This window comes from Equus asinus, chromosome 8, assembly GCF_041296235.1.
Source record: "Equus asinus isolate D_3611 breed Donkey chromosome 8, EquAss-T2T_v2, whole genome shotgun sequence".
In the NCBI taxonomy this organism is placed as follows: Eukaryota; Metazoa; Chordata; class Mammalia; order Perissodactyla; family Equidae; genus Equus; species Equus asinus.
Window position 1 is genome coordinate 81,736,358 of NC_091797.1, and position 24,513 is coordinate 81,760,870.

The following is a 24,513-nucleotide window of genomic DNA, read 5'->3' on the forward strand; positions in this document are numbered from 1 at the left end:
GACAGTGAATAAAGAAGGGAAGGGAACAGCAAGTTGCTTGACACTCTCAGAGCTCAACTCCAAAAATGTTTGTCCACTGGAGCTTTTAATAACAGAAGAGCCAGAGACACACCCCAGTAACTACAACACAAAGTAAAATGTAATCATTGTTACAAAAGACACAAAATACTGGGAAACAAGAGGAAGGAGAAACTACTCTGTAAATAGGTAGAAGGCTTCATGGAAGAAGCATCATAGAAACTTGATCTACAAGAACGGGTAGGTATTGTTTTTTGAGGACGATTAGCCCTGAGCTAACATCTGCTGCCAGTCCTCCTCTTCTCGCTGAGGAAGACTGGCCCTGAGCTAACATGCGTGCCCATCTTCCTCTAGTTTATATGTGAGACGCCTACCACAGCATGGCTTGCCAAGCGGTGCCATGTTGCACCTGGGATCTGAACCAGCGAACCCCGGGTGGCCAAAGCTGAATGTGCACACTTAACCGCTGCACTACCGGGCCGGCCCCAAGAATGGGTGGATTTAAACATGAACGGGTGGGCAAATTATCAGTGCGTATACTCATGACGACTTTGATATTCAGCAGTCAAGCTTTCCAATATGAATACAAGAGGAAATTTTCACAAAATAATCACTCTTCTCCAAAGGTGTTTCAATATAAAACATTTCCCCAGTCCATAAATTTAGGATGAAATCAACATAGTCCTCACTTTAGCTCTGTCTTTTAAAAAAAAAGGTTTTTTAAAGATTGGCACCTGAGCTAACATCTGTTGCCAATCATTTTCTTTTTCGTCCTCTCCCCAAAGCCCCCCAGTACATAGTTGTATATTCTGGTTGCAGGTCCTTCCAGTTCTGCTATGTGGGACGCCATCTCAGCATGGCTTGATGAGTGGTGCTAGGTCCGCGCCCAGGATCCGAACCAGCAAAACCCTGGGCCGCTGAAGCGGAGCACACAAACTTAACCACTCAGCCACGGGGCTGGCCCCGGTGCTGTCTTTTCTAAGAAATGAAATTTAAAATTGTGTCATATAACAAAGTAAAGGCAGTTTGTAAGTTATCACTTTTCAAAGTAAATCTGAATTCTGGGAAACCTACCATTGCTATGAGGCCAAGAGTGCACAGTGGCACTTCTCACCAGAGCTTCATCCACTTTTCCACCCGTGGGATTATCCACATACTGCCGGCCCTGCTCCAAGGCATTAAAGCATTCCGTCCAGTAATCATTATTATCTGCTTGCACCCGATCATAACTCCAGCTTACACAGGGAAGAGTTTGGCGACTATTAGAGGAAATATAGTCCAGGAAACTCAGTGAAGCAAAAGGTTGTGTATGTTGATTCTGGAGGAGGAGGAGAAGGCTTATAGGTGGCTCCTGGGACTTTCTGGCTCCCTCCATCTGAGGAAGGAAAGTGGTCTGACACATCATTAAGCGTCTCTCCGCAGCCTGACCAATATCAGAATTTTTCCCAAAAATATCCAACTCATCTTCCAGGAAGAGTCCTGAGTTGTAGCCCAGTTTGCGATTCATAATGGCACTAAACCCACAGGTGCAGCGGTACTGGTCCTCATTGGAAGAATCGGGGATGTAAAGCCCGACGTCCGCCCCTTTGATGTTCATGTTGCAGGCACAGATGCAACAGCTGTCAAAGTTTCTGTCTTTAAAGATGTTCATCACCGAATCGGAGAGAATCAGGGTGACATAGAGACTGTGGGCTTCGGGAATTGGCTGCATGGTAGCAGGCTCCACAGAGTTAAGGGGCCGCGTGGTAGAGGGGGTAGAGGCTGGTGACCCCTGATCGGTGCTGTCATATTTAACAGACCCTTGACCACTGGCAGTGCCCCCACCTCTGGGAGTTCTTGGGGTCCTGGGGGTTCGTGGTGTGGGAACAGAGAAGCGAGGGGTTGCTGGAGATGGCAAAACTCCTGCTCCACTGTTGCTGGCTGGGGCAGCGCTGTTCAACGTCACTGGTGTGTTCATCTGTGGTGTGTTCAAATAGTCTGGATCTGCGAGGCTCCCGACACTAGGCACGTTACTGCAACAAACAGCACCAAGTGAGAACAGGAGCACGTCAGAGATGCTGGAATACACTCATAAGCACCCCAACCTGGCCTGTGCATTTCTTATCATATATGCGTGCTATCACTTGGTATATTCAATTTTCTCTTTAAAAAAAGAAAAAGGATGCAAAAGAGTCAGTGCAGTGTATAGAAAAGCAAGAAGCAAGGTATGAAGAATAATTCAATATAGCATTTTCCTTCTACTTATTCCACATTTAAGCAATCCTCATCTTAATCTTTGCAGGGAACTTTTACTATTTTTACAAAAAAATATGATGCTGGGTTTGGTCAATGTAATTTTGAAAAACTAACTACTAAATGGAACTTTAACACATGAGTTCAGATGCTAAATTAGCTAGAAGACCAGAGGATGAAATTTCCATCCAATTTGCAATTACATTTTTGTCATTTTTTGTAATTGAAAGTCTGCCAGTGTACTTGTTCTCTGAGGCTATAATCTATATATGGTTCTAAACTAGTTACAATGAAATGCACATGAAAATTTAATATTTTCCCAATTTTGAAAATGCAGTCCTCTCTAGGCTTGCATTTTATAGTAATGAGTGAGCATGAGGGAACTCCATTTCAGGGAAACCCACTGGCCGGCGCTACACTACACTTAATACAAATATTACATACGCTGCTGAGAGGCCTTAGTGTTCATTAGGTGGTTGCACAGAAGTACACATATCAGATCACAGCTTCCAAACTTCTAACTTTTGTGGGGTGTAGGAAATTCTAGTTCATTCTTTATTTTCCAATATGCTCTGCATTACCTGTAGCACCATTATTTTTAGGTCCCAGAGACCGATCACACTGTGTTAGCTACCTTCTCATAAGCAGTGACTTCTTTTTGGAATAGCCACATAGAAGACAAAAGAGTGTCTACAACGTTCTACTGCCTTATTATTGTAAAAACTTCTCTTGATATACATTCTTAGATGCACATGTAAAACAGCACTGAGACCATTCTTTCCAATTAGAAGCTATCAAAAGAAGTCTTTTAAATGCTTAATATTCTTTTGAAATCCAGTAATACTGTGCTTAAACCAATGTTCCTCCAATAAACTTACAATTCATTCACTTAAAAGTGAAAAAAGAATGTCATAAAGTAATGACTCTTCAAATAATTTTCTTGCGATTTTTAATTAGCTATGCCTAAACTACCAGCCAGAAAATCCAAATCAGGTCCCGTAAAGAAATTTTAAATCTGAGGCACAGTGTTATCTTGAGTACAGATAAAAAATGACCCAGAAACCTTGATCAGCAATCACTGCTATCTCAGAGACCCAAATAATAAGTGTATAATAATGATCTTTACTCTAACTGGACTCCATTCAAATTTTCCTCCTCAAGAAAACCCTAAAATTATGCAGTTCAGATCAGAAAAGGAACTATGACTACTAACTGAAAACCTAAATATTAAATTGCTCCCTAGGTAGTAAGAATGGTTTATCTTGTACAGTAAGCTCATTTTTACCATTCAGTAAAAATGAAATGAGTACCAACCCTAAGCTAGATGCTGGATGTTCAACAGTGAAAAGGAGGAAGAAAAGTTAGCTCATGGCAAATATGACAGACATCAAGCGAGTGAATGCTGGTGTGCTGAGTGTGACAAGCAGGCCCCCAGGGGACGGAGACCACAGCAGGAGGATTTCACATAGTCTAGAACTGTGCTGGCCAATAAAGTAGCCACTAACCCATGTGCTAAATTTAGATTAATTTAAATAAAACTAAAAATCCAGTCTTGCTCTCAACTAGCCACACTTCAAGTGGCACACAACTACAACATGAGGGCAGTGGGGCCATATCAGAAGGCGCAGATACAAAACACTTCCTTCATTGCAGAAGGTCTGTTCACAGTTCTAGTTGAGAACACCAAGAATCTCTGGAATGGCAAATGGTAGATTCAACAGATGTAAACAATGACCTAAATATTGATTATTTAAAATATCATACAGCAAAGAGTTGCATGTCACTCTTTCGAGGAGCCTGCGTGTGTAAAAGATGACACCGTGGGAGGGGTTCTTGAAGCCGCTGCACTGTCTGCACGCGGTGTGCTAGCCGCTCCAGCTGCACAGTCCCAGTCTCTGTGAAACAAGCTGGAGTGCGACTGAGCACAGCAGCAGCAAACAGGCCAGGCGGGCGCATCGCAGTATTCCTGAGCAACTCTTCCTTACTGCTGGGAGTTGTTATTTCCACAGTACTACAACCATTCATTGCTGAGGACTTTCAAAGTTTTTGTGTGGGAAGTGGGGCAGGATTATCCCATTTTAAAGAAGGGAAGACTCAGGTAAAATGGTCCTTTAAGGTCAAACATAGAATAAACACAAAAGGCAGAACTTGAGTCCTATGACACTACAGCTGAGCCTTCTCAAGGCTAGGGTTCTTTACACTACTTCTCTGTCACGGTTTTTCATTCTGAGACTGACTTTATATACATGAGCACAAAATCTGTTTAAGACATTATAGTTGATCTTATCAAGGTAGTTTTTCATGAGGTCACAAATAAGTAGCCCACAGACTGGATCTGGACCACAATTTTGTTCTTATTGGCTCATAAATGGTAACTTTGAACCAACTGTCCACATTTTTAAAAAGGAAATTTACATAAAAATCCAGATCTCCAGTCTCCCACATTCCTGCCCGAACAACTTGCTGAAATCAAAGAGCAAAGGTCCGTTTAAACAGGGCGTACTCTCCACAGTTCCTCACAGACCCTGCTCACTCCTGCTGTCCCTCACAATGACACTGAGAATCAGTGACGCCAAGTCTGCTGCTTGACTCAGTCCATTTCATCCACACATGGCTTACCTGGTCCTGACAGAAATTTGAGTTTGTGGCTCTCTATTTTATAACATTTAAAGTATTTGATTAAGAAATTATTAATCATAGGGGAAACTGATTCTATGTTGTTAATGTAAGTGCTATATTTTGGACACTATGAAATATGTCCAAGCTATGATAAACACCTCCTTTTCCTTCCTTCATATCATATCACCGCTCTGTTGCTGCTTTCTTATACGACATGAGGTCAGTAACAGAAAAATTATCTATGCTAATGCTTCATTTTAAAGTGCCTTAGTAAACACATTTGAAATAACTAATTTATATAAAACAAAGTACTTACCACCACCACTCAAAAAATATTACCAATTCCAGTCTAGTGCTGGATTCTGTGGTAGACACCGGTTTGACTCTGAATGAGCATGAACACCATAGTTCTCTATACAAATGACCTTAATTTAGTTGAGAAAATAATGCACATTTTCAACACAAAATAATGTGCACACAAACGTGAATGGCCAATAAAGGAAGTATTAAATGATATGCTACTGTCATTGTTTTTAATAAATATTTAGTTAAGACAAAAATCACATTAACTGTGGCAAGAAACTTGCCCCAATCCCGCACATACTTGTAGCCATCTCTAATGAAAGTGGCTGCAGGTGGCATGGGCAGTTGTTCAATTTTGGGAGGGATTGCCCACGAAGGCCGAAACAGACAGGCATCAGGTATCTTCAGAGGTAGCAGGCATTGGCTCGGCAACATCTTCAGTGGAGCAAACATGGAGGATCCCACAAAAGGTTGAAAAGTTGGAACTTTGTGCACGTATGAAAAGTCCTATGACAACAAAGTGGGGTCAGTGGTAATGCCGGTAAATGACTTAGGACACACTGCAATAGTATCAAGAATGATTCTAATCCAGTATTTCTCTCATCTGATCAGTAGAAAAGTGCTAATGCCAGATTTCAAATTAATCAAAAGACATTATTAATTAATACACCAAGTGATGTACCTCATGATCCAATTCAGAGGATTCTTACAAACTTAGCATAGATAGCATATAAATAATGCTATTTTAAAGAAGATGTATATGAATCTGCTTCAAAACCACTCTGCCTTGTTAAAATTAATATATTGGCAACTACCTTTATTTCCTCAGGCTTAGGACTTCCTAATCCGTCTTCCACTTCCATTTTGAATTCTGTGAGCTGTGTTGAAACCATACTGACCATAGGGCTCTCCATCATGCCTAATGCTGTCACTGTCTCTGAACTGATTCCATCTTTATAATTCATCACAGGAGAAAATGCAGGGTGCTGTTCCAAAGAAGGAGGAGTGGGGAACATCCTTTGCAGGTCTGCAACTGCTAAAAAAAGAAAAGAAGAAAAAGGAAAAAAACAGAAACAAAAACAAAAACAAACCATTTCTTTTAATAGGCACGACTTCTAAAAAAATCCCAGTTCATAGCCAGGCACCCAATTTGGCATCAGATATAAAGCTAACTGAATGGTCATATCAGTTACACAATAGAATATTAATAAAGGAAGTCTCTAAGAAGAAGGCCATCAGCAGAAAAGTATCCTTTTCTGGAACTTTATCACGATCCTCTTAACGCCTTATGATTTGGCTTCACGTTAATTAGGTGAACAAAGCCTACATAACATACATTTTTCTTCCAACAATTGATTCCCTGAAAAGTCGAAAGAGATGAACTAAGTAGAAGCGAGAAGCAATCACATGGAGTAACCACTTTATTAAAGTTCTATCCCCGCTGACAAGTATGTACAAAATATTCCAGAATTGCAGAACAAGTGCTACATAGCAAATTTTACATGGAAAACCAGTCAGTCACTTACAGCACAGAAAATAAAAATGGCTTAGAGCGAGAAGAGTGGTTTATGTGTAGCAGGATTACTCAGCTAGTTTGACAAATCCACTAGACTCGCTACTCTTTGGGGAAACAGTTCCCATCTTCTTTCCAAACTGACATTAAAATGAAACTTCATAGTTAGGAATAACAGTCCTACCTAGAACCAAAAGTCAAGTCATTGAAAATCAACTGGGGGAAAAAAGTACCTTTAAGAAATACTTAGGGGGCCGGCCTCAAGGCTGAGTGGTTAAGTTTTGCACACTCTGCTTCGGGGGCCCAGGGTTTCGCCAGTTCGGATCCTGGGTGCGGACATGGCATCACTCATCAAGCCATGCTGAGGTGGCATCCCACATGCCACAATCGGAAGGACCCACAACTAAAAATATACAACTATGTACCATGGGGCTTTGGGGAGAAAAAGGAAAAAATAAAACAAATAAGAAGGTTGGCAGTGGCGCAGCAGTTAAGTGCGCACATTCCGCTTCTCGGTGGCCCGGGGTTCGCTGGTTCGGATCCCGGGTGCGGACATGGCACCACTTGGCAAAAGCCATGCTGTGGTAGGCGTTCCACGTATAAAGTAGAGGAAGATGGGCATGGATGTTAGCTCAGGGCCAGTCTTTCTCAGCAAAAAGAGGAAGATTGGCAGTAGTTAGCTCAAGGTTAATCTTCCTCAAAAAAAAAAAAAAAGAAATACTTAGAACAGTGATTCTCAACCCCTTTTTAAAAAAATCATTTTTCTATACCCAAGGTTAACCATCATTAACAGCAGCTCATTAAGGCACTGACTCTTAAAGAAGGGGTATATGTAATGAAATGCAGGTTGTGGTTGTGAAATCTGGCCACCAGGGGGTGTCCCATACAGCAAATTTTCTTACAAATTTGGAGCCACAAGTTTAAATCAGAGATTTAGAATGGTACCTGATATCCCATTTTCCAATCATATTGCTCTTTCTAGCAATTTCAACATTTAAATAGGCAAGTAGTAATCACTGAAGAGCCTAAGCTATGACTTCTAGCTCTGAATGAGTAATTAATAAAGAGTAACTGCACCATGCCCTGCCCTGGCGGAGCCGTATGAAGCAGGCACAGTGGCCTAGGTTCCACAATCCAGGTGCTCCTCGCACAGTGCTGCTGTGGTCAGGTCCCCTCCTCCCTCAGGACCTCAGTTCCTTCATCTAAAAGGGAAGGCTTGACTGAATGCGTGATTCTCACCAGGCTTTCTTTCTTTCCTTTGTTTATGAGGTGAGGGGAAAGCCTCCACCATATGGAGGCAGAAGACAGGTGAGATCTTCTGGATCAGATGACCTTCACCACACTTCCTAGTTAAACAACTATATCATCCTGAATAATTTGCCCTCTCTTGGCCTCAGGTGCTTATCTGTAAAACAAGGGGAGGAAGAGGCCAATAGACAGGGTTTCGGATCCCACCTCTCACTCCCATTAGAGAAGATCCACTTCTATTTATTTTCCGTAACAGGATTCTGCATGAGACTGCATTAGACAAAATGGTACCTGCCGCTGCTAAGAGAAAGAAAAAGAAAAAGAAGAAAATCTAAACCCCCAAACTGTTCTTCAAGGCACCGTTTTGCTCTGACACTACTGTACCCTTACAGAACGTAACAAGTCACAAAACTAGGGAGACGAGACAAGCCCAGCCCAGCCAGAAACTACCAGAGAACCAGTAGAGACACTAGACAGTTTATCAATTCTGTGGTGGAAGAACAGGTCTTCAAATGCAGCAGGAACCAGATCAATAAGTTTTCTTTAAAACAAGGCTGAAGACTTAACACAGAGTTAGATTACACTTGAACTACTTCCATTACCTTTAACCTCTCGCCCCGTTCCTTTTCCCAAGCCAAAGAGCAGCTACTAGTCAACTTTAACATAAAATTAATCTGTAAGTATAATATTTTAAACTATGACTTTCATAAAATCCTCAAATTCATATTACTTTATAGATCTTAATCACCCAGTAGATATTTGGAAAATAAAGAAACTATATAAATTCTCTTTGAGTTAAAATGACAATGAATTTAAACATAGCCATTCCTTCACTGACAAGTATTCTGGCTATGGTACAAAATTTTACCAAAAAATTATTTTATGAAATTAATTTTAAAATTTTCTCTAAGAAATGTACTGGGGCATTTTTCACTTAGGGCTACTCAACTTCTTTGATGCTGCCTAACACAGTTACATATCTCAGTTTTCAAAGCCTCAGCCTCCTTGATAATTTTATCAAAGGTAAAAGAGAACACAAAAAAAGTACAGATGAAATGAGATTCCACTTGCCAGAGATTCACTTTAGAAAGTGGTCTTCACCATTTCTATTATTAAATAGTCATGCGTCACACAACAAAGTTTCAGTCAATAACAGACCGCGTGTACGAGGGTGGTGCCATAGGATTGGGACATACAGCCCAGGTGCGTAGTAGGCTATATCTCTGGGTTTGCGTGAGTGCCCTCTATGATGTTCGCACAATGACGAAATCACCTAAAAACGCATTTCTCAGAACGTATCCCCATTGTTAAGAGACGCATGACTGTATTTTTAAGGAAGACTCAACCTCTAGCTTCAATTTCCTCATCTGCAAAATGGGAATAATATCTACCCCATTTTTTTGTGCAAGTTAAATGAGATATCTATGCACAGAAGTGAACACTTTGCCATGTACACCTAAACATTCAGTAAATGATGAAGTCAGCAATAATCAGTCCTCACTCCCAATTTTGGTCTGACTGGAAAAAGATGGAAATGCTGTGAAGTTACATGGAATTTCTGAAAAGAGATGACCCCAAATAAGTTTTGAGATGAAATAAAGAGAATTGGACTCAAAGTAGGTAATGCAGAAAGAACACAGAAACCCAGAGAAACACTCTGGTCCTCCAAAACAGAACAACACGGCTTGCCTGTTTAATTTTCTTGCTAAAAATGGCTAAAGTGAGGGTGGGAACAGCTACCAGAATGGACTGGAGTTGAGGTGTCTTGCCTACAATGCTCCACTTACTTATGTCCTGCCCATCCTTCCAGATCCACACTGCACTTTAGCTGGGACTCCTTAAGGACACCAACTATCTCCTGTCCTGGACTTCAAGCATTCACGCACAGGACTGAAGCCCTCCCACAGAAGCATCAGCACTAATTTCTCCAGATTCTCCTCGCCCCAGGGCACCTAGCAGAGTCCCTTGCAAACAGTAAGTGCCCTTGCAGAATAAATAAATGAAGCCAACTCAAATGCCCAATTTTTGCATTTGGCCTCCTCAAAGACTCATGCTTCAAAATCACATGCTTTCAAAGACAAAAATTCATAAGCAACTGGTTAGCAGTAAAATCTAAGAAAAACACTTCCGTTTTTATTATTATAACACAATACTACCTCAACACAGACTTGATGCTACACTAAACCTCGCTGTCACGGCATGCTGCTTTCTTGATTATCACATACACCAATGAACGGGTTTGGACCTATGCTATCCAACACAGCATCCGTTAGCCACACGTGGCTGTGGAGCACTCAAAATGGGGCTCGTCCAAACTGAGATGTGTTGTGTGTGTAAAACATACACCAGATTATGAAGAGTGAGGACAAAAGAAGAATGTGAAATATCTCAATATTTTTTATACTGATTACATGTAAAAATTACAATATTTTGGATACATTAAGTTAAATAAAATAGATTATTGAAGTTAACTTCATATGGTTCTCTTTACTTTTTTAATATAATATTACAAAACTCAAAATTACCTATGTGGCTTTCATTTATGGCTCACCTTGTATTTCTACTGAATAGAGCTGTTCTAGACATTAAATTTTATAGTATGTCTGTCTTTCCACCTCAACATACAAGAAAGCTGCTGCAGAGATGAGCACTTCTTGCCACATTTTCATTGCCTTGTCTCAGGAGCAAATATTATGTATATGACACCACACACACATTTACACATACATACTTTGTACACATTAAAAAGATCCTCTTAACTTTCGTGTATCTGTATTTTCCTGATGCTAATATTTTTGCTATACTTCAAATTCATTAACTTTTATAACCTGTACTTTATCATAAAATTGTGAGTAGCTTCTTCTTGAAACAATTCCTTGAATAAAAATGAGAGAAAGAGAGTACGTCATATACATACTGGGCTATAACACTAACTAGCAGGACGGTTTGTGAGTGAATAATCTTGGATGAGTTATCAGACATTTTAACATTTAATATCTCTAAGTATCACTTAATGTCAAAAAGGGCAGAGGATTAACTGATTCAATACAAAGGAAAAAATTCATTCATCTGACCTATTCCATATGGAGCTACTTTAATACTGTTTCTTTTAATCTGCGAGTTCTATGTTTGTAAAATTCTGCAGTGCAGAGTAATAAAAAAAGAAAAATGTTTAATTAAAAAAACTACAGCAACTGGCTGGCCATCATTATTCATTTTCATACATGTCATGCTTGAGAAAGCTCTGCATATTTTACAAAGCTATGGATCCACTCAAGCTGTCAAGATCCCATCTCTGTATACTTCACACTTCCACATTGGAGTAAATCAGCACTACATTTATAGGTTCATAAAACTTTTCGACTCATCCCTGTGACACGGTGGTTTTTCCCCTCAATTTGTTCTCATTACCAGTTGAAGTTAATGAGAAGGTATTAAAGAATGATTTGCAATGGAATTATGTTTCTGTTTCAGAGTATCCACAGAAGCTACCCTGACTTTCTTTTCTCTTATAGAATAATGTGGTTTCTTAGGGTAAAGGGTAACTAGAAAAAAAGAAAGTTTCTCCTCTTGCCAGCATAATTAATAAAACCAAAAGGAAACACAAAACTTTTGGTATGAATTGAACAAAGGACCACAGAAAACCAACAGTCATTATCCTTGTGTGAATTAAATGTATGGAAATTGACACATTTTAACACAAGCTTTTATAGTGGAGTATCGCTCTGAAAATCACTGTGCAGTATTTATCCTACTAGGAAAGGGCTATTAGAAAACCAAATCTAAAACACGTTTTTAACCTTAAAAGTTAACTCTTAATTTGAAAACAAAAGGAAAAGGAATTCAAATGAAGATGCTCTCTTAGCTGCCTGCCATCTTAGGAATACCACCTTATAATAAGTTTTAATTCGTAGTTAGTATTCTATTAGAAGGGAAAAAAAGGGGGAATCTCAGATAAGGCACCACTGAGTATGACACCATTTTATGTAGGTTAAAAGTAGTATGCCAAAGCTCAATTCCTTTTCTTACTTGGTGGGTAAGGAACAGCAGCTCTTCCATCCTTCCCAAGAGGCCGGTCTTCCGTCCCAACCGCAGGCAATTTTGACGAGCGCAGTGCAGGTGATACAGCCTTAGAACAGATTATTATTATTAAAACAGAGTAACACATTTGTACATAAGTAGGGCAGTAGTCAATTATTACTCAGTGTATGCCAACCTATATTTTAAAGGAAAGATAATTCCTTACGTAGTGTTTACAGGTCAACTTCTAGAAATAACAGCAGACAGTGAAACAAAGGAGATGGCGACCAACTTATCAAGTATGAGTAATCGAGTCTCTCCCCTTTTCACGGATCTAGTGGGGGCAGACTGTGCCATCCAAGCAGAGTTTGCAGACCCTAACAAATCTTCCCTCTCGGCTCATTAGAGAAGTAGTCCCAGGGATATCATAATCCCATTAGGGTGGTGCCTCCAAGTAGTAACTGGGTATCAGTCTGCCTTTCCTCGTGTTTGGAAGCAAGTAGCTAAAACAAATGATCTCAAGGCCTCCCAAACTATTATTCTTTTACTTTTCACCATAAAAAAAAAAATCTGCTGCTGCAATTTCCACAGTTACTGTTCATCTTCATACAAAATAATCTTATCTCATAAAATGATTGAAATATATTGAGATTTTTCTTCGATTGGTTATTCAAAACAAATTAGGTACCTTAATAGGCAAGATTACCTTAAGAACTCAAGTGAATTGGTGGCAAGATAAAGATAAAAAAAAAAATGATTCTCACAAGTAGAAGGCCTTGTATTTATGTCATAGAGTTGAAATGTAGAAGTCGATATGTAAAATTTCATCTCAAAGACATTTGGGATGAAAACTTGGACAATGGCCTCCCAACTCCAGTTACTAGTAAGACGAATTAGCAAAACGATTCTAAGGTAAACTGTTCCCTTGATTAAATGCCAGGCTAGAAATCCAAGTAAAGAAGAAACCATTTCAGAGAAATGAAAATTAGATTAAAAATGTCCAACTCTCCCTTGCATGCTAACATTATGAAAAATATATTCAAAAACAAAGTAAGCGTGTCTTCATTGAGCCCAACAGTCATTCATACTCATGCAGAGAGTAGGTAGGAAGGCTCAGAGCAGAGATGATGATCACCAGGGACGGTGGTTGTGAACAGCACAGGCCACTCCACAAGGCTTGCTTCTTTTCTCACTTCTCCCGTTCTACTTGTTGATGCCTTTTCTTTTCACACTTTGTTCCCACCATCACCACCAAAGCATCTACCCTAACCCTCAGGATCTTTAAAACCAGTCCTAGATAATGCTTGGCTTCACACAGATAGTCAAGTTCAAAAAGGATCTCCAATGCCTGGATCAACAGTAAGGAAACCTGTCATTTCTTCTACTAAAGTTTTTCACATTGTCCTGTCCTTTTCCTTCATGCAGCCACTGCCTGAATTCAGGTCTTCATGTTTTAATCCAACAAAATTTACCAAAGAGTACTCCTGATTCTGCATACCAGATTGATAAAAAACAGCACTCACTTCTACCAGGTCAGTTCCACACTTAGCAGCCTTCAGGGTAACACATTTCTAGTGGAGTTCAAAGTCCAAAGCCTTTAGCATGGCCAAAAACCTTTCTAGCCCTATCAATCTTTACCCACCATCCAGAAAACAGACCGATGGCCTGAGCATTATCCCCCAGAGCTCAGCTAGCTAGTCCATTCTTGTTGCTTAACCAGGCTCCAACTAACGGGACCTCTCCCGATTCTCACTAACCCAGTCTTGCCACATTTAAAGTCAAATCCATTCTTCGAGGCCATCATGATCTCATCATCTTCTAAGTACTTATAATACTAATGGTATATAATATCTGTTATTTAGACACATTTTATTTTAAAGTGACAGTGGGCTTTAGAAATCTGATTCCTACTTAACCTTCAAGCCTTAATTTAAACACTGCTCACTGGTCACTTTGTACTTGAACGTCCAGCATCTTTAGATTCAGGTCAATTACTGCACTCACAGCAATAAGTATATTTTTAACTTTTTTTTTTTCCTCTACTCTTTTTTTTTTTTTGGTGAGGAAGATTAGCACTGAGCTAACTACTGCCAATCCTCCTCTTTTCGCTGAGGAAGACTGGCCCTGAGCTAACATCCATGCCCATCTTCCTCTACTTTATACGTGGGACGCCTGCCACAGCATGGCTTTTGCCAAGTGGTGCCACGTCCGCAGCTGGGATCCAAAGTGGTGAACTCCGGGCCACCGAGAAGCGGAACGTGCGAACTTTGCTGAGCCACTGGGCCGGCCCCCTATTTTTAACTTTATTTATATGACATCTGTGAGTATTTCAAGTATAAGGGTGGAAATTTAACAATATCTGTAACCTTGAGTACCTACCACGAAGGAACTGATCATCAAATGATTAACAAGTATATATAAAATGGACGGATGGGAGGAAGGTAAGTACATAAATGAAAGAAAAATAAACTAATAAACTGCCTTCCTTGAAGAGAGGGCCCATCTCACTCATCTCTAGGTCCCCCAGAAATAACAGGCACTTCTACTTGCCCAAAGGTACAGAGTGGGTGAGGAGGACGAGGACACAAACTTCCTGACTCAGCTCAGTGTTCTCCCCAAAAATTATAATTCTTATGTCACTTTGATCATATGATGCTTTGTATTATTTGACTTCTATGCACATAAATTCTATTTCCCTACTATGATGCCATAATGCTAAAAAGTATAGATCATATTTGTATACCTCACAAAATGCAGACTAAGCTCTGACTTAATAGAGGACCAAACCTTACGTGGGTATCATCGTTAAAATCGGAGCTAAAGGAACCACACTCATACATTTCTATTAGTCTCATGGTATTTAGAAGGACTTTTTTAAATAAATGTGAAAGATTTTAATATTTACAACAGGAATAACACTAATGAAATAAAGCCCTCAGCAAACCAAACCCAACGGATGTTACAGACTACACTAATAAATTTTAGAATCCTTTCCAAGTATATAAATGCTTCTGAAGACCATTCAGAATCTGAAATAAGAGCCCTCAATTCAGGAGACCAAACTATAAATAACTACTGGAACAGACATAAGTCCTCCGGTTCAGGGAAGTTTTCGTTTCCCTTTGTGTAGCTATTGCAGACTCACCCCAAGTTCGTCGTCATCAGAATTATCAAAGATGTTGTCTAAGTCATGCAGGGAAGGTGCCAAATCTGTCACCTGTGTAAGGCTGCTGGAGCCAGCTCTGCCAGCAGCATTATCCTGCCGGACATCTGTGGGAAAGGAGGCAGAAAGACACAGAATGAGCAACTTCATCAAAGGAGGCAGCATGAGGAGAGAACAGGGATCTCAATGAGCAAGACCTGCCTGTGAACTGTTTCCCTATGTTTTCAGTTAAATTTAGAGACAATTATTTCCAAATATGTTTATCAGTTTTGAAAGGAACTGAAAAATGAACTATGAAAAATACATTAAGGATGAGATCAAATTATTGCTATCACAATAAGAATATAATCTTAAATTGAGAAGCATCTCCCTCGCATTTTATTTTAGCAACAATCCAAGTGAGGCAAATAATCATTGTACACACCTGTTTTAGTAGCAGAACTGAAAATAGACATGGCATTTTTCCCATCAGGCACCGGCGTGGAATGACCTGGTGTAGTGACATCCTTGGTACCAAATCCATCCTCTGACTGTGTAATAAATTCAGCCAAACAAAACACATGAACACCAACCCAAAGTGTGGAATATGAGGGAGAACACAAAGAATTAGAGGGTAGAATGGAACTTGTTATGAGCACAAGTATGATAAACCATGGTCTATGCAACCAAAGGAAATAAAAGGTATGTCCTTTTCCCTGAATTGAAACAGAACCAAAAACTCCCACACTTTCCCCTCAATCCTCTGAAGTATTCTGAGTCAATCAGCGTTTTATGTCTAAATGGTACTGGTGGCATTTGATGACAGATCTGCCACGGTGTTAAAAGCTGCCTTTAATATCATTTTGGAGGCTGAATTATGGTTCAAGCTTTCTGGATCTAGATAGATCTCTGTAAAGGAATCTAAGATGCATTCTCCTAAACTATACTGGCCTCTTTTAATTGTCTTTTTTCCTCTATTCTCAAGAATACCTCTTTAAATGGCCCAGTATTTTAGAATGTTTTAAAATTTAAGGGTAAAGACAGCAGACACCCCCAGTACTCATTTTTATGACGATGAAACCAGTAAAATTAATACTAACACAGTCTAGGAGCAGTGTTGATATTAATTCAGAAAGATATATAGGTAAAGCGCTTGGCACAGTAAACACAGGAAGCGCTCAATAAACAGTAGATATTGTTATCAACATTTTTTCTTTACATTTTGGGTATTTTGGAGTAATAATTAAAAAGAAATAAGTAGGGAGCATAGGCCAACAAGAATTAGCATATGAAAGGAAACATGCACTGTACAAGCTATAGCCTGGAAATATGAGGCTTCATTTATGTTCAGCTGACTTTTAAACAAAGGTGAGCCATGACATAAAAAGGAACAATATGCTGTTCAATACAATAGTACCAAGAGCATGAATATGGGGACAGAGCAATCAGGCAAGACTATCTCAAACATTCTGCCTCAAAAAGTCGTCCCACACGTGTTGTACTGACATAGATCGAAACCCACACCATATGCTGGACTCTCTCTATGTTAAATGGTACCTTATTCTTTTTCAGGGAATCTTTCTCTGTCCCTTGTTTGCATTTCTTGTTTGCTGTGAAGATGTATTTTATGTCTCCATCCTCAAAGGTATATGGGTCATTGACTTCTCCCAAACTGTCTCCAGGTTGTTGTGATAGAGGCAATGGGTCAAGGAAGTGGAGTGGCTGCATCTGCGGCTGCTTGTCTTGCCAGATTTTAAACCGTTTGTTAGGTTGTGCTAAGAGTCTAAAAGGGAAAATAAATGACAATTTAAAAAGAAATAAGTAGGGAGCATAGGTCAACAATATCAGCATATAAGAGGAAACATGCACTGTACAAGCTCCTGCCTGAAAAATAGGTAAAAAAAATAAAGTAAAAAGTTCGATGTTTAGAAAAAAAGAGAAGCATTTATGACACAAAGCATTTGTAAAGCTTAAACCAAACTTAAAAAGCTAAGATAAAAATTCACCTATACAGAGAATTTCTTCAGAGATGATATTCACAATTAAATAAAACTTAGTAGCCTTTGTCAAGAATCTATGTTTTGGTCTCTGATTCCACGGATTCTAGTTAACAGCACAGATGGGCTCTGAGGACAGACTGTCTAGGTTCAAACTGCATCAGTGTCATTTACTAACCGCATGATCCTAGTTTCTTTCTCAGCTATGAAATTACGGTACCAATGTGGTTGTGAGAAAGATTAAATGAGATAATCTGTGTAAATTGTTTAGAATAATCGGTAGGTCACAAGCACTATAAATATTAAGTATTATTACTAGACACATGATACATGCCTGAATGCAGGCAAAGCCTCCTTAAAGTGTCAACATACCAAGAAGGCACTGACCGAAAGATGGAAAGTCTCAGAAAGCCATATTCGTTGATTAAGAAACAGCAGGCCAAAAGTAAATTAATACTACTGTGCTAAATGCCACAATGAAACCTTTTTATGCCAGCATGTTTAAATAATGACGTGCATTAAACCCCACGAAGAACAAAGCATTTGACTGAAACACTTTCCAAATGCAGAGTGCAGGATGGTGAAGAAAATCCTCCTTCATTTTGGATCTGGAGGTTGAGCAGGGAGAGATGAGGAGGAAGGCTGATGCCCAGGAGCCCAGGGCCCTGGCCTTTCGGCGGGTGGTCAGGTGTAGGGGGAGGGCTGCCTTACCTTTGCAGTGCAGTGCTCTCTGAGTTTACCTCCATTTTGGCATCACATCTCTCACCCTGGAGCTCTGGAGGCCGGAACTCAGCATCGTCAAGGGGTGGGAGACGATAACTATGCCACCACTTATCTGATGACTCTGGGTTCGAGGGCCTAATCCCACAATATAAGGCTGTCTCGCTGACCTCTGCCATCAGAGGCAGTCTTTGGCCTACGAGGACAGTTCTGTCATCCAGAGTAGACAATTGCTGGAGTTCTAGCCCATTTCCATAGAGGGCTGGATTCACAGGAACAGATGGTGGGTCCAAACTCTCCGTTTCCTGACCTCGTGGCTGAGGGCTGAGTGTTGGTGGCAGAGGGGAAATAGGGGAATGAGGTGAATCCATAGGATTCAGATTCATTTGCTTGCTTGTATTTCTGGAAGGCACGGCCATTTGCTTATCATACTTCCTACTGCTAGACACCTCCAAGGAGGAGTCTATCCCTGCCAACCCTAGCTTCTGTCCTGCTGTGTCTTGTTCCATGCATAACTCTTCGGCCACGGAGGGCCTATGGTGAAATGGTATCAAGGGTCTCTTTTGCAACTTGTCTCCCTTTTCCTGTCTTTCTGTTGTTTTGTGCTTAGAAGAAGCAGGAGGTGGTAAAGACGAAGACGATGATGGTCCTGCACTGAACCCTGGTTGAGATATTGTGGGAGGTCTATTGGGTCCTACTGCACAACGTTTTAAAAGTTTATGCCTGAAATGAGAATTAAAATGAAGTCAATACAGATAAAAATAACTGTATCATTATAACCTTACAAAAGAGATGCCTCTGACAAGGTCATGTCTTTTTAAGCACACATTAGATGCACTAATACATTGAAAAGGACTCTCGGTGTTTACACTGCTAACCCTTACAAAAATACTGATTTTAAAAATCCCCAAATCTTTCAAATTTGGTGAGGGCCTCAGATATCTGTTCACATCGCATCTTAAAACCAAGAGTAATGCGATCATCTACCAAGAAAAAGAGAAAAACAGCTTCCTATTTCTATTTTACAACATTCCACTAACTCCAATATAGAATGGTTTATAATAGCTTGTAGTGTTGTATATCAGGAACAAAGCATCTCTTCCCTAAAGTGTGAAACTAAAAAATTAGGGTCAATCCTGAGAACATTTAAGAGGATAAATATGCTAGAAACCTTATATGCCACTATTATCAAAGAAAGAAGGGATAGGGCCAGCCCTGGTGGCCTGTCAGTTAAGTTTGGCGTGCTCCACTTCAGAAGCCTGGGTTCAGTTCCCAGGCACGGACATATACCACTCATCTGTTAGTGGCCATGCTGTGGCAGCAGCTCACATATAAAAAGAGGAATATTGGCAGCAGATGTTAGCTCAGGGAAAATCTTCCTTAGCAAAAAAAGAATAAAAAGAAAAGAAAAGAAAGAAAGAAGGGATAAAATAAAAGACAATTTGGATCTTACAGACATACATTAAAATGAGACAAGTAAAAAGGTCATGAGTGAATATTATAACACACATATACACATGCATTTGTACTATCTAAGCAGGAATAGCAAGTTTGCTCACATTCTAACATACTTCTTGGCAAGCGTGGGTGTGAGAAATTGCTCAGTAAGGGCCCACTAGATGATGCCAAGGTTTAATCTGTGCAACAAAGTTATATAGCAGGTCAGCCAGTTCCTCCCAATATATAAATCATTCCCAGGGAAAAATGTAGGCTCTCCTGCCAGTGTAGCAGTAACTCTCTGAGGCCACTAGGGTGACATTAAATTACTGCTGCATTGCACTAAATGATGCCCAGGTGGGCAGTAAAAGGGATTTGTGCGGCATAATGGTATGGTTTAGTGGGACAGCAGGATGGCCACTCTGCCCCATAAGGTCATTAAATAGTGTAAGAAGTGGACCATTCCATAACGGGTTTGGTAATCCTGCAGCAGATAATCTGAAAACACTCTTGCCAAAGTCTTTGCTACTCTAAAAGAAAAATCATGACTTTGAAGAAGGTGCTACTGTCAATAAGGCAAAAATTGTGCTTTAAATCAGCACAGTAAGAGATGAATGTCTCGTGAAAATATCTCAGTTCTATCTTCTAAGGGTGCTTATTTTAAAACCTAAGCTCTAAAAGTCTTTTACATAAAACTTGTTGATATAGATTTTCTCAGAGAGCATTTAACCACACCAGTCTTTTGATAGATATGTTATGGTAGCCTCTTCAAAGCAAGGACTGTTTGCAAAGTGGATAATCTTATAAAGTCATTTTTTCACTGTATTTAATGACTCAGCTACATTGTAAAATGGTTAGAATTAGGGATACGCCAGTAAGTAATGGACTATCATTGGAAACCTCTGAACAGGTAAGGGAGCTCACTGAAGCAGGCAGCAGGAAGATCAGGGGGAGAAGGCTAACTATGTGGGTGGTCCAGTGTGGGAAGGAAACAGAGGTAGGGCCAAATAGTGTAGAAACAAATGGTGACTAAAAGAATGAGGAACATAGAATGTCTATGATAGACATTTCGAAGGAAGTCACTGTGAAATGTAATAATAACACTGATCTAGAAAATGAAGAAAAATACATGATCAAGTTTCTAGACTGAGAAGGGAAAGTTGTGATAAAAATGACTGCAAGAGTATCTGATTTGTGAAGAAACAGACCTCTTGATATTAAAGATACTTCTTAAAGGTACCCCGAAAATACAAGACTGGAGTACATGTGAGAAGTCAAGTCTAGAGATAAACATTTGGAAGTTAATGGAATGGCATACATAACTATAAAAAAGACCTGGAAGTACAGGAATTTGGTGAAGAAATAGAGCAATAACTCCAGAGGACGAAAGAAAAAGTGTCATTTGTTTATTTACACTTCAGGTAAAAATAATTCAAGGTAGCAAATAAAAATGTGATAGAAATCAGTAAAAAGGTTACTTTTAAAAAGTGAGAAACTCTGGATTAAGAGCAGGAAAAATAAGATGAAGGCACAAGTGAAGTTAAACACACTAAAATTTTTATCCTATGCACTTCCTAAAAGTGGACCATAATTTGGCTGTGAGCTGTTTAGAAATCCATGTTAATAGAAAAACATTTTTTGTCATACAATTTACAATGGCCTAGAAACAAAAGCAAAACAGGGATTCAACTGGTATCCCACACCTATCCCAAGACTAGAGAGAGATTCTCACATGTTCGGAGGGAGGACACTTAATGAGCAAATGACTTCTTCAAAAACACCCTCCTTGAAAAATTGATCATGAATTTCATTAGGCTGATACAGCATCTATCAACGAAAAGCTTGCCTACGAAGGCAGAACTTGATAGAAGAGAATCAACTGAAGGGGCAGGGAAGGACAGGAAGAAGGTATCAAAACTGTTGCGTAAGTGTACAGACATATACAAAAGTTAGCCTACATTCTCAGGGGGCATATGACTGCCTCCCTACCCCGAAGCCAGTTCCTTAATGCCACATTAAGAACTCCCCAATCTAAACTAGAGAAATGAATGGCCAGCTTCTAAATGTACCTATCTCAACTGAACTTTTTATAAGTATTGAGCAGTACCAAATGTGAAAATGCAAACTCTGGAAGCAAAGCTACTCTAAGTGATTCATGCTGATGAGTAACCATCACCACAGGCTCTAACAGTCAGCTGAGCTGGGGGTAAGGCTGACGTACACTGAAGAAATCTAAGAAGCCTAATGAAAACCCATGACAATAAGGTTCTTTACTATCACAAGGAGTTTAAGTCAAGGGAATACCCACCGAGGAGTGCAAAACTTTTCTACGCAACGCAACGTGAGGTCCTACTCAAATATCAAAACGAATGAGCAGCCATTTCAGCTTTTAGTTTTGTGACCAAATGCCTGCCTCGGTCACCAAAAGACACCCGCACCAACAACAAAGTGTCTACGGAAGGTCTATTTAATCAGAACTCTACTAACTCCAGCCAACTTGTTTAACATCTCCCTCTGCTTGCACATTAAGAGGATCTAAAGACACTCATTTAAAGGGAAAGACACTGTCTTGCCAAACCGATGCCTTCAGTTTTGAAGTGGGCACCCTGAAGAAACTTGTGGGAGTGATTTGGTAACAGGGCCAGTTGTCTAAAAAAGCTCTTTCTGAGTCTTGCTAATAAGACTGTATCATCTGCATATAAGAAAAGACCAATCTTTTTCTTCACTACTAGAGGAGGAAGAAGATTTAAAACAAAACAAAATAACGGGGAAGAAGTGGTCTGAGAGGCCAGGAGACAGCCAACCAAATGTTCCACCATTCTGGTCGACCACTGTTCTGCCTTTTCCCCTACCCACCTAGAGCAGGAACAGCTGACTCTTTGGGTTGGATCCACAAAATCCCAAGTAGCAGGATTGTTAGCGGGCTCTTCTTCAAGAGTTGGAGTTGACATTTGGCTCCTCCTAAAAAATGGTTAAAAATGTGACTTGCATAAACATGAGATAATATTTATACCCCTGGGGGAAAAAATGTTAAAAACGAATACATTTTACATAGCAATGGTATCCTGTTGATGTATAGTTCAGAGCAACTCAGGGGGGAAAAAACCCCAATTACTTGTTCTATACACTAGAAGAAGCAGGATTCAAAATATTTTTATTTAAGTTTAACATACACGGTAACACAGGTGGTACACATAGCAATTAAAACATCTGGCACTATTAGTTGTTGCTTAAAAAAAGTCTCCTAAATTTTGTAGAAGTAACCTCAATTTTTAAAAATTATCTTTTCACAGCATCCATGAATTATACGCCCTCACATAGACTGCTTGAATCACTATTAAAACTCCTATATTTATCAGCATTTAAGGGCAGCACTCCACATTTGTAATGTGAACTAAAAGACAAGAAATAAAAATAGCTTCTCCAGGTCACTGATAATTGGGAGCAAAAAGCAGCTATCTATTGTTACACGGTGAAAACAAGAGCACTGGGCAATATTTCTGTACTGCCGCCTTTGCTACAGCTGACACTGCGAAGCGTTTCAACGCTGGCTCTGCAGGGAGTGCTCTTGCTCTCCACCCTCCCCTGCCTTTCTGGTGTCTCACTTTCCCATTCTGTGGCGCTGATAGAGAGGCTGGGGTCTATTAGAGCTGACGGAGGTGAAAGGTTAGCAGTGATAAGAATCAAAGATGGTAAATGAAAGGACAAGGAAAAGAAAACGTTAACTTGGAAGTTGTCTAGGCATTGCAGATAGAAGTGAAAAATATCTGCACCAATTATTCTAAAGGAAAGGATCATTTTAAGTGACAAGAGATACCTTTTTAACTCTAGAAAGTGACGTATGATTTTTCCATTCTATTTTGGGTTTTATCTACTACATCTTCTTCAGCAGCCTATTCTAGAATTCATTCATTGGGAAATAAATATTCAGTATGAATTTTCTAAAGCTATGTCCAAAAGGACAGGTTTTAAATCTGTACATAAAAATTTGAATAATGGTCACTTAAGAAACATTTAATTGACTTCTAAATGAGTGGATTCTTAGCAGTTATAGACAAGAATGTCCACATTTATTCTGTCCCAGAGAATCAAGAATCATTTGTTTACCTGCATCAATCAAGAAAGTGCACATATCAGTCATATTAAAACAGATAGGAAAACATGCTGAATATGTTTACATATATCTTGATAAGTGGAATAGCATCTACTGAGTACTGTTTTTCATTAGCATTCACAAAATTAAAATAATCACCAGCAATCTCTTAGAATCAATTCCCCCGCTTTTCTAAAAATATCTTAAGGAAGGAAGGAGGGAGGGAAGGAAAAGACGGGAAGGAAAGGAAGTAAGGGAGGAAAAGAAGGAAGAAAAGACAGGGAGGGAAGGATGAAGAAGGGGCAGCAAAGAACACAGTTTCCCCAAATTAACAACCAGAAGCACAGCAGCTGGTGCACACCCCTCTTACTGCCAGCAGTTCAGTTCAGAAACGTACTGTCAATGAAAACAGAACGTGGTAAACGTGAAAATATGGCGAAGAAGGGCATTTCTCTTTGCATGTAGGAAACATCCATAAATTGGTGCACAAAGGAAACCCAAACCCGCTGATTACTATCTTGACGCTCAGCGTGAATTTCTGAGCCACCTGTGCTAAAAAATGTCAGATGAACTATGATCTCCATAGAGATCTGAAGACGATCAGGAACTTCCAAAATGTCCTGAATAATCAAATCAAGTAAACGTCTTTATTTTAACATCTTTGTTCTGAATTTTATCTTATTATGTTCAAAAAGATGAAATACCGATCCAATGACCAGGTTTGGTCACACAATAATGTAATCTGATTGATCCTCTTCACATAGTAATCAAAGAGATGGTTACTAAACCATGATCCAGACATACTGCAAAAAACCTACTTGGACTGGGTTCTGTTGAGGATGCATTCCTTCCAGACTCGATGGACCATGTGATTGTGGAGTTTGGGAGGAATCTTCCCCGATCTCTTTGGACTGTGCATAGTTATCATCCCCCCGTCTTGGGAACCGAGGTGACTGAGCGCACTCTGCATACCTCCACTCTCACCTGAAAAAGAAAGACGACGTGGAACGTCAGAGTTTTCGCAAACAGTCTTCTAGTGCACAGACTGCCGGCTTATTAAACACAAACATTTCAATTGTTGAAACTCATATGCATGTAGCTTTGCCCCATTCGCTGGCAACAATCTGTAGCTATGAGTACATGTTGTTTCAGTCCATTTTTTTCCTAGCAC

At 39.8% G+C, this 24,513-nt stretch overlaps 1 protein-coding gene across 3 annotated transcripts in view; it reads right to left on the minus strand.

Moving 5' to 3' along the window:
- Positions 1 to 24,513, minus strand: part of MED13L (mediator complex subunit 13L) — a 282,020-nt gene that overhangs the window by 31,191 nt on the left and 226,316 nt on the right. For 2 of the 3 annotated variants that reach the window (XR_011505365.1, XM_044775813.2), the window contains exons 8-17: positions 24,161 to 24,326; positions 22,106 to 22,210; positions 17,804 to 18,535; positions 16,653 to 16,878; positions 15,541 to 15,646; positions 15,099 to 15,223; positions 11,963 to 12,062; positions 5,988 to 6,208; positions 5,474 to 5,679; positions 1,093 to 2,030 (exon numbers count right to left, since the gene is read on the minus strand). Coding sequence is in view for 2 of the 3 variants with exons in the window: in XM_044775813.2 (XP_044631748.2) it covers positions 1,093 to 2,030; positions 5,474 to 5,679; positions 5,988 to 6,208; positions 11,963 to 12,062; positions 15,099 to 15,223; positions 15,541 to 15,646; positions 16,653 to 16,878; positions 17,804 to 18,535; positions 22,106 to 22,210; positions 24,161 to 24,326 (2,925 nt within the window). In the remaining variant the exon portion in view is untranslated. The remainder of the gene's footprint in view (positions 1 to 1,092; positions 2,031 to 5,473; positions 5,680 to 5,987; positions 6,209 to 11,962; positions 12,063 to 15,098; positions 15,224 to 15,540; positions 15,647 to 16,652; positions 16,879 to 17,803; positions 18,536 to 22,105; positions 22,211 to 24,160; positions 24,327 to 24,513) is intronic. The other variant, XM_044775814.2, reaches the window with a different exon arrangement.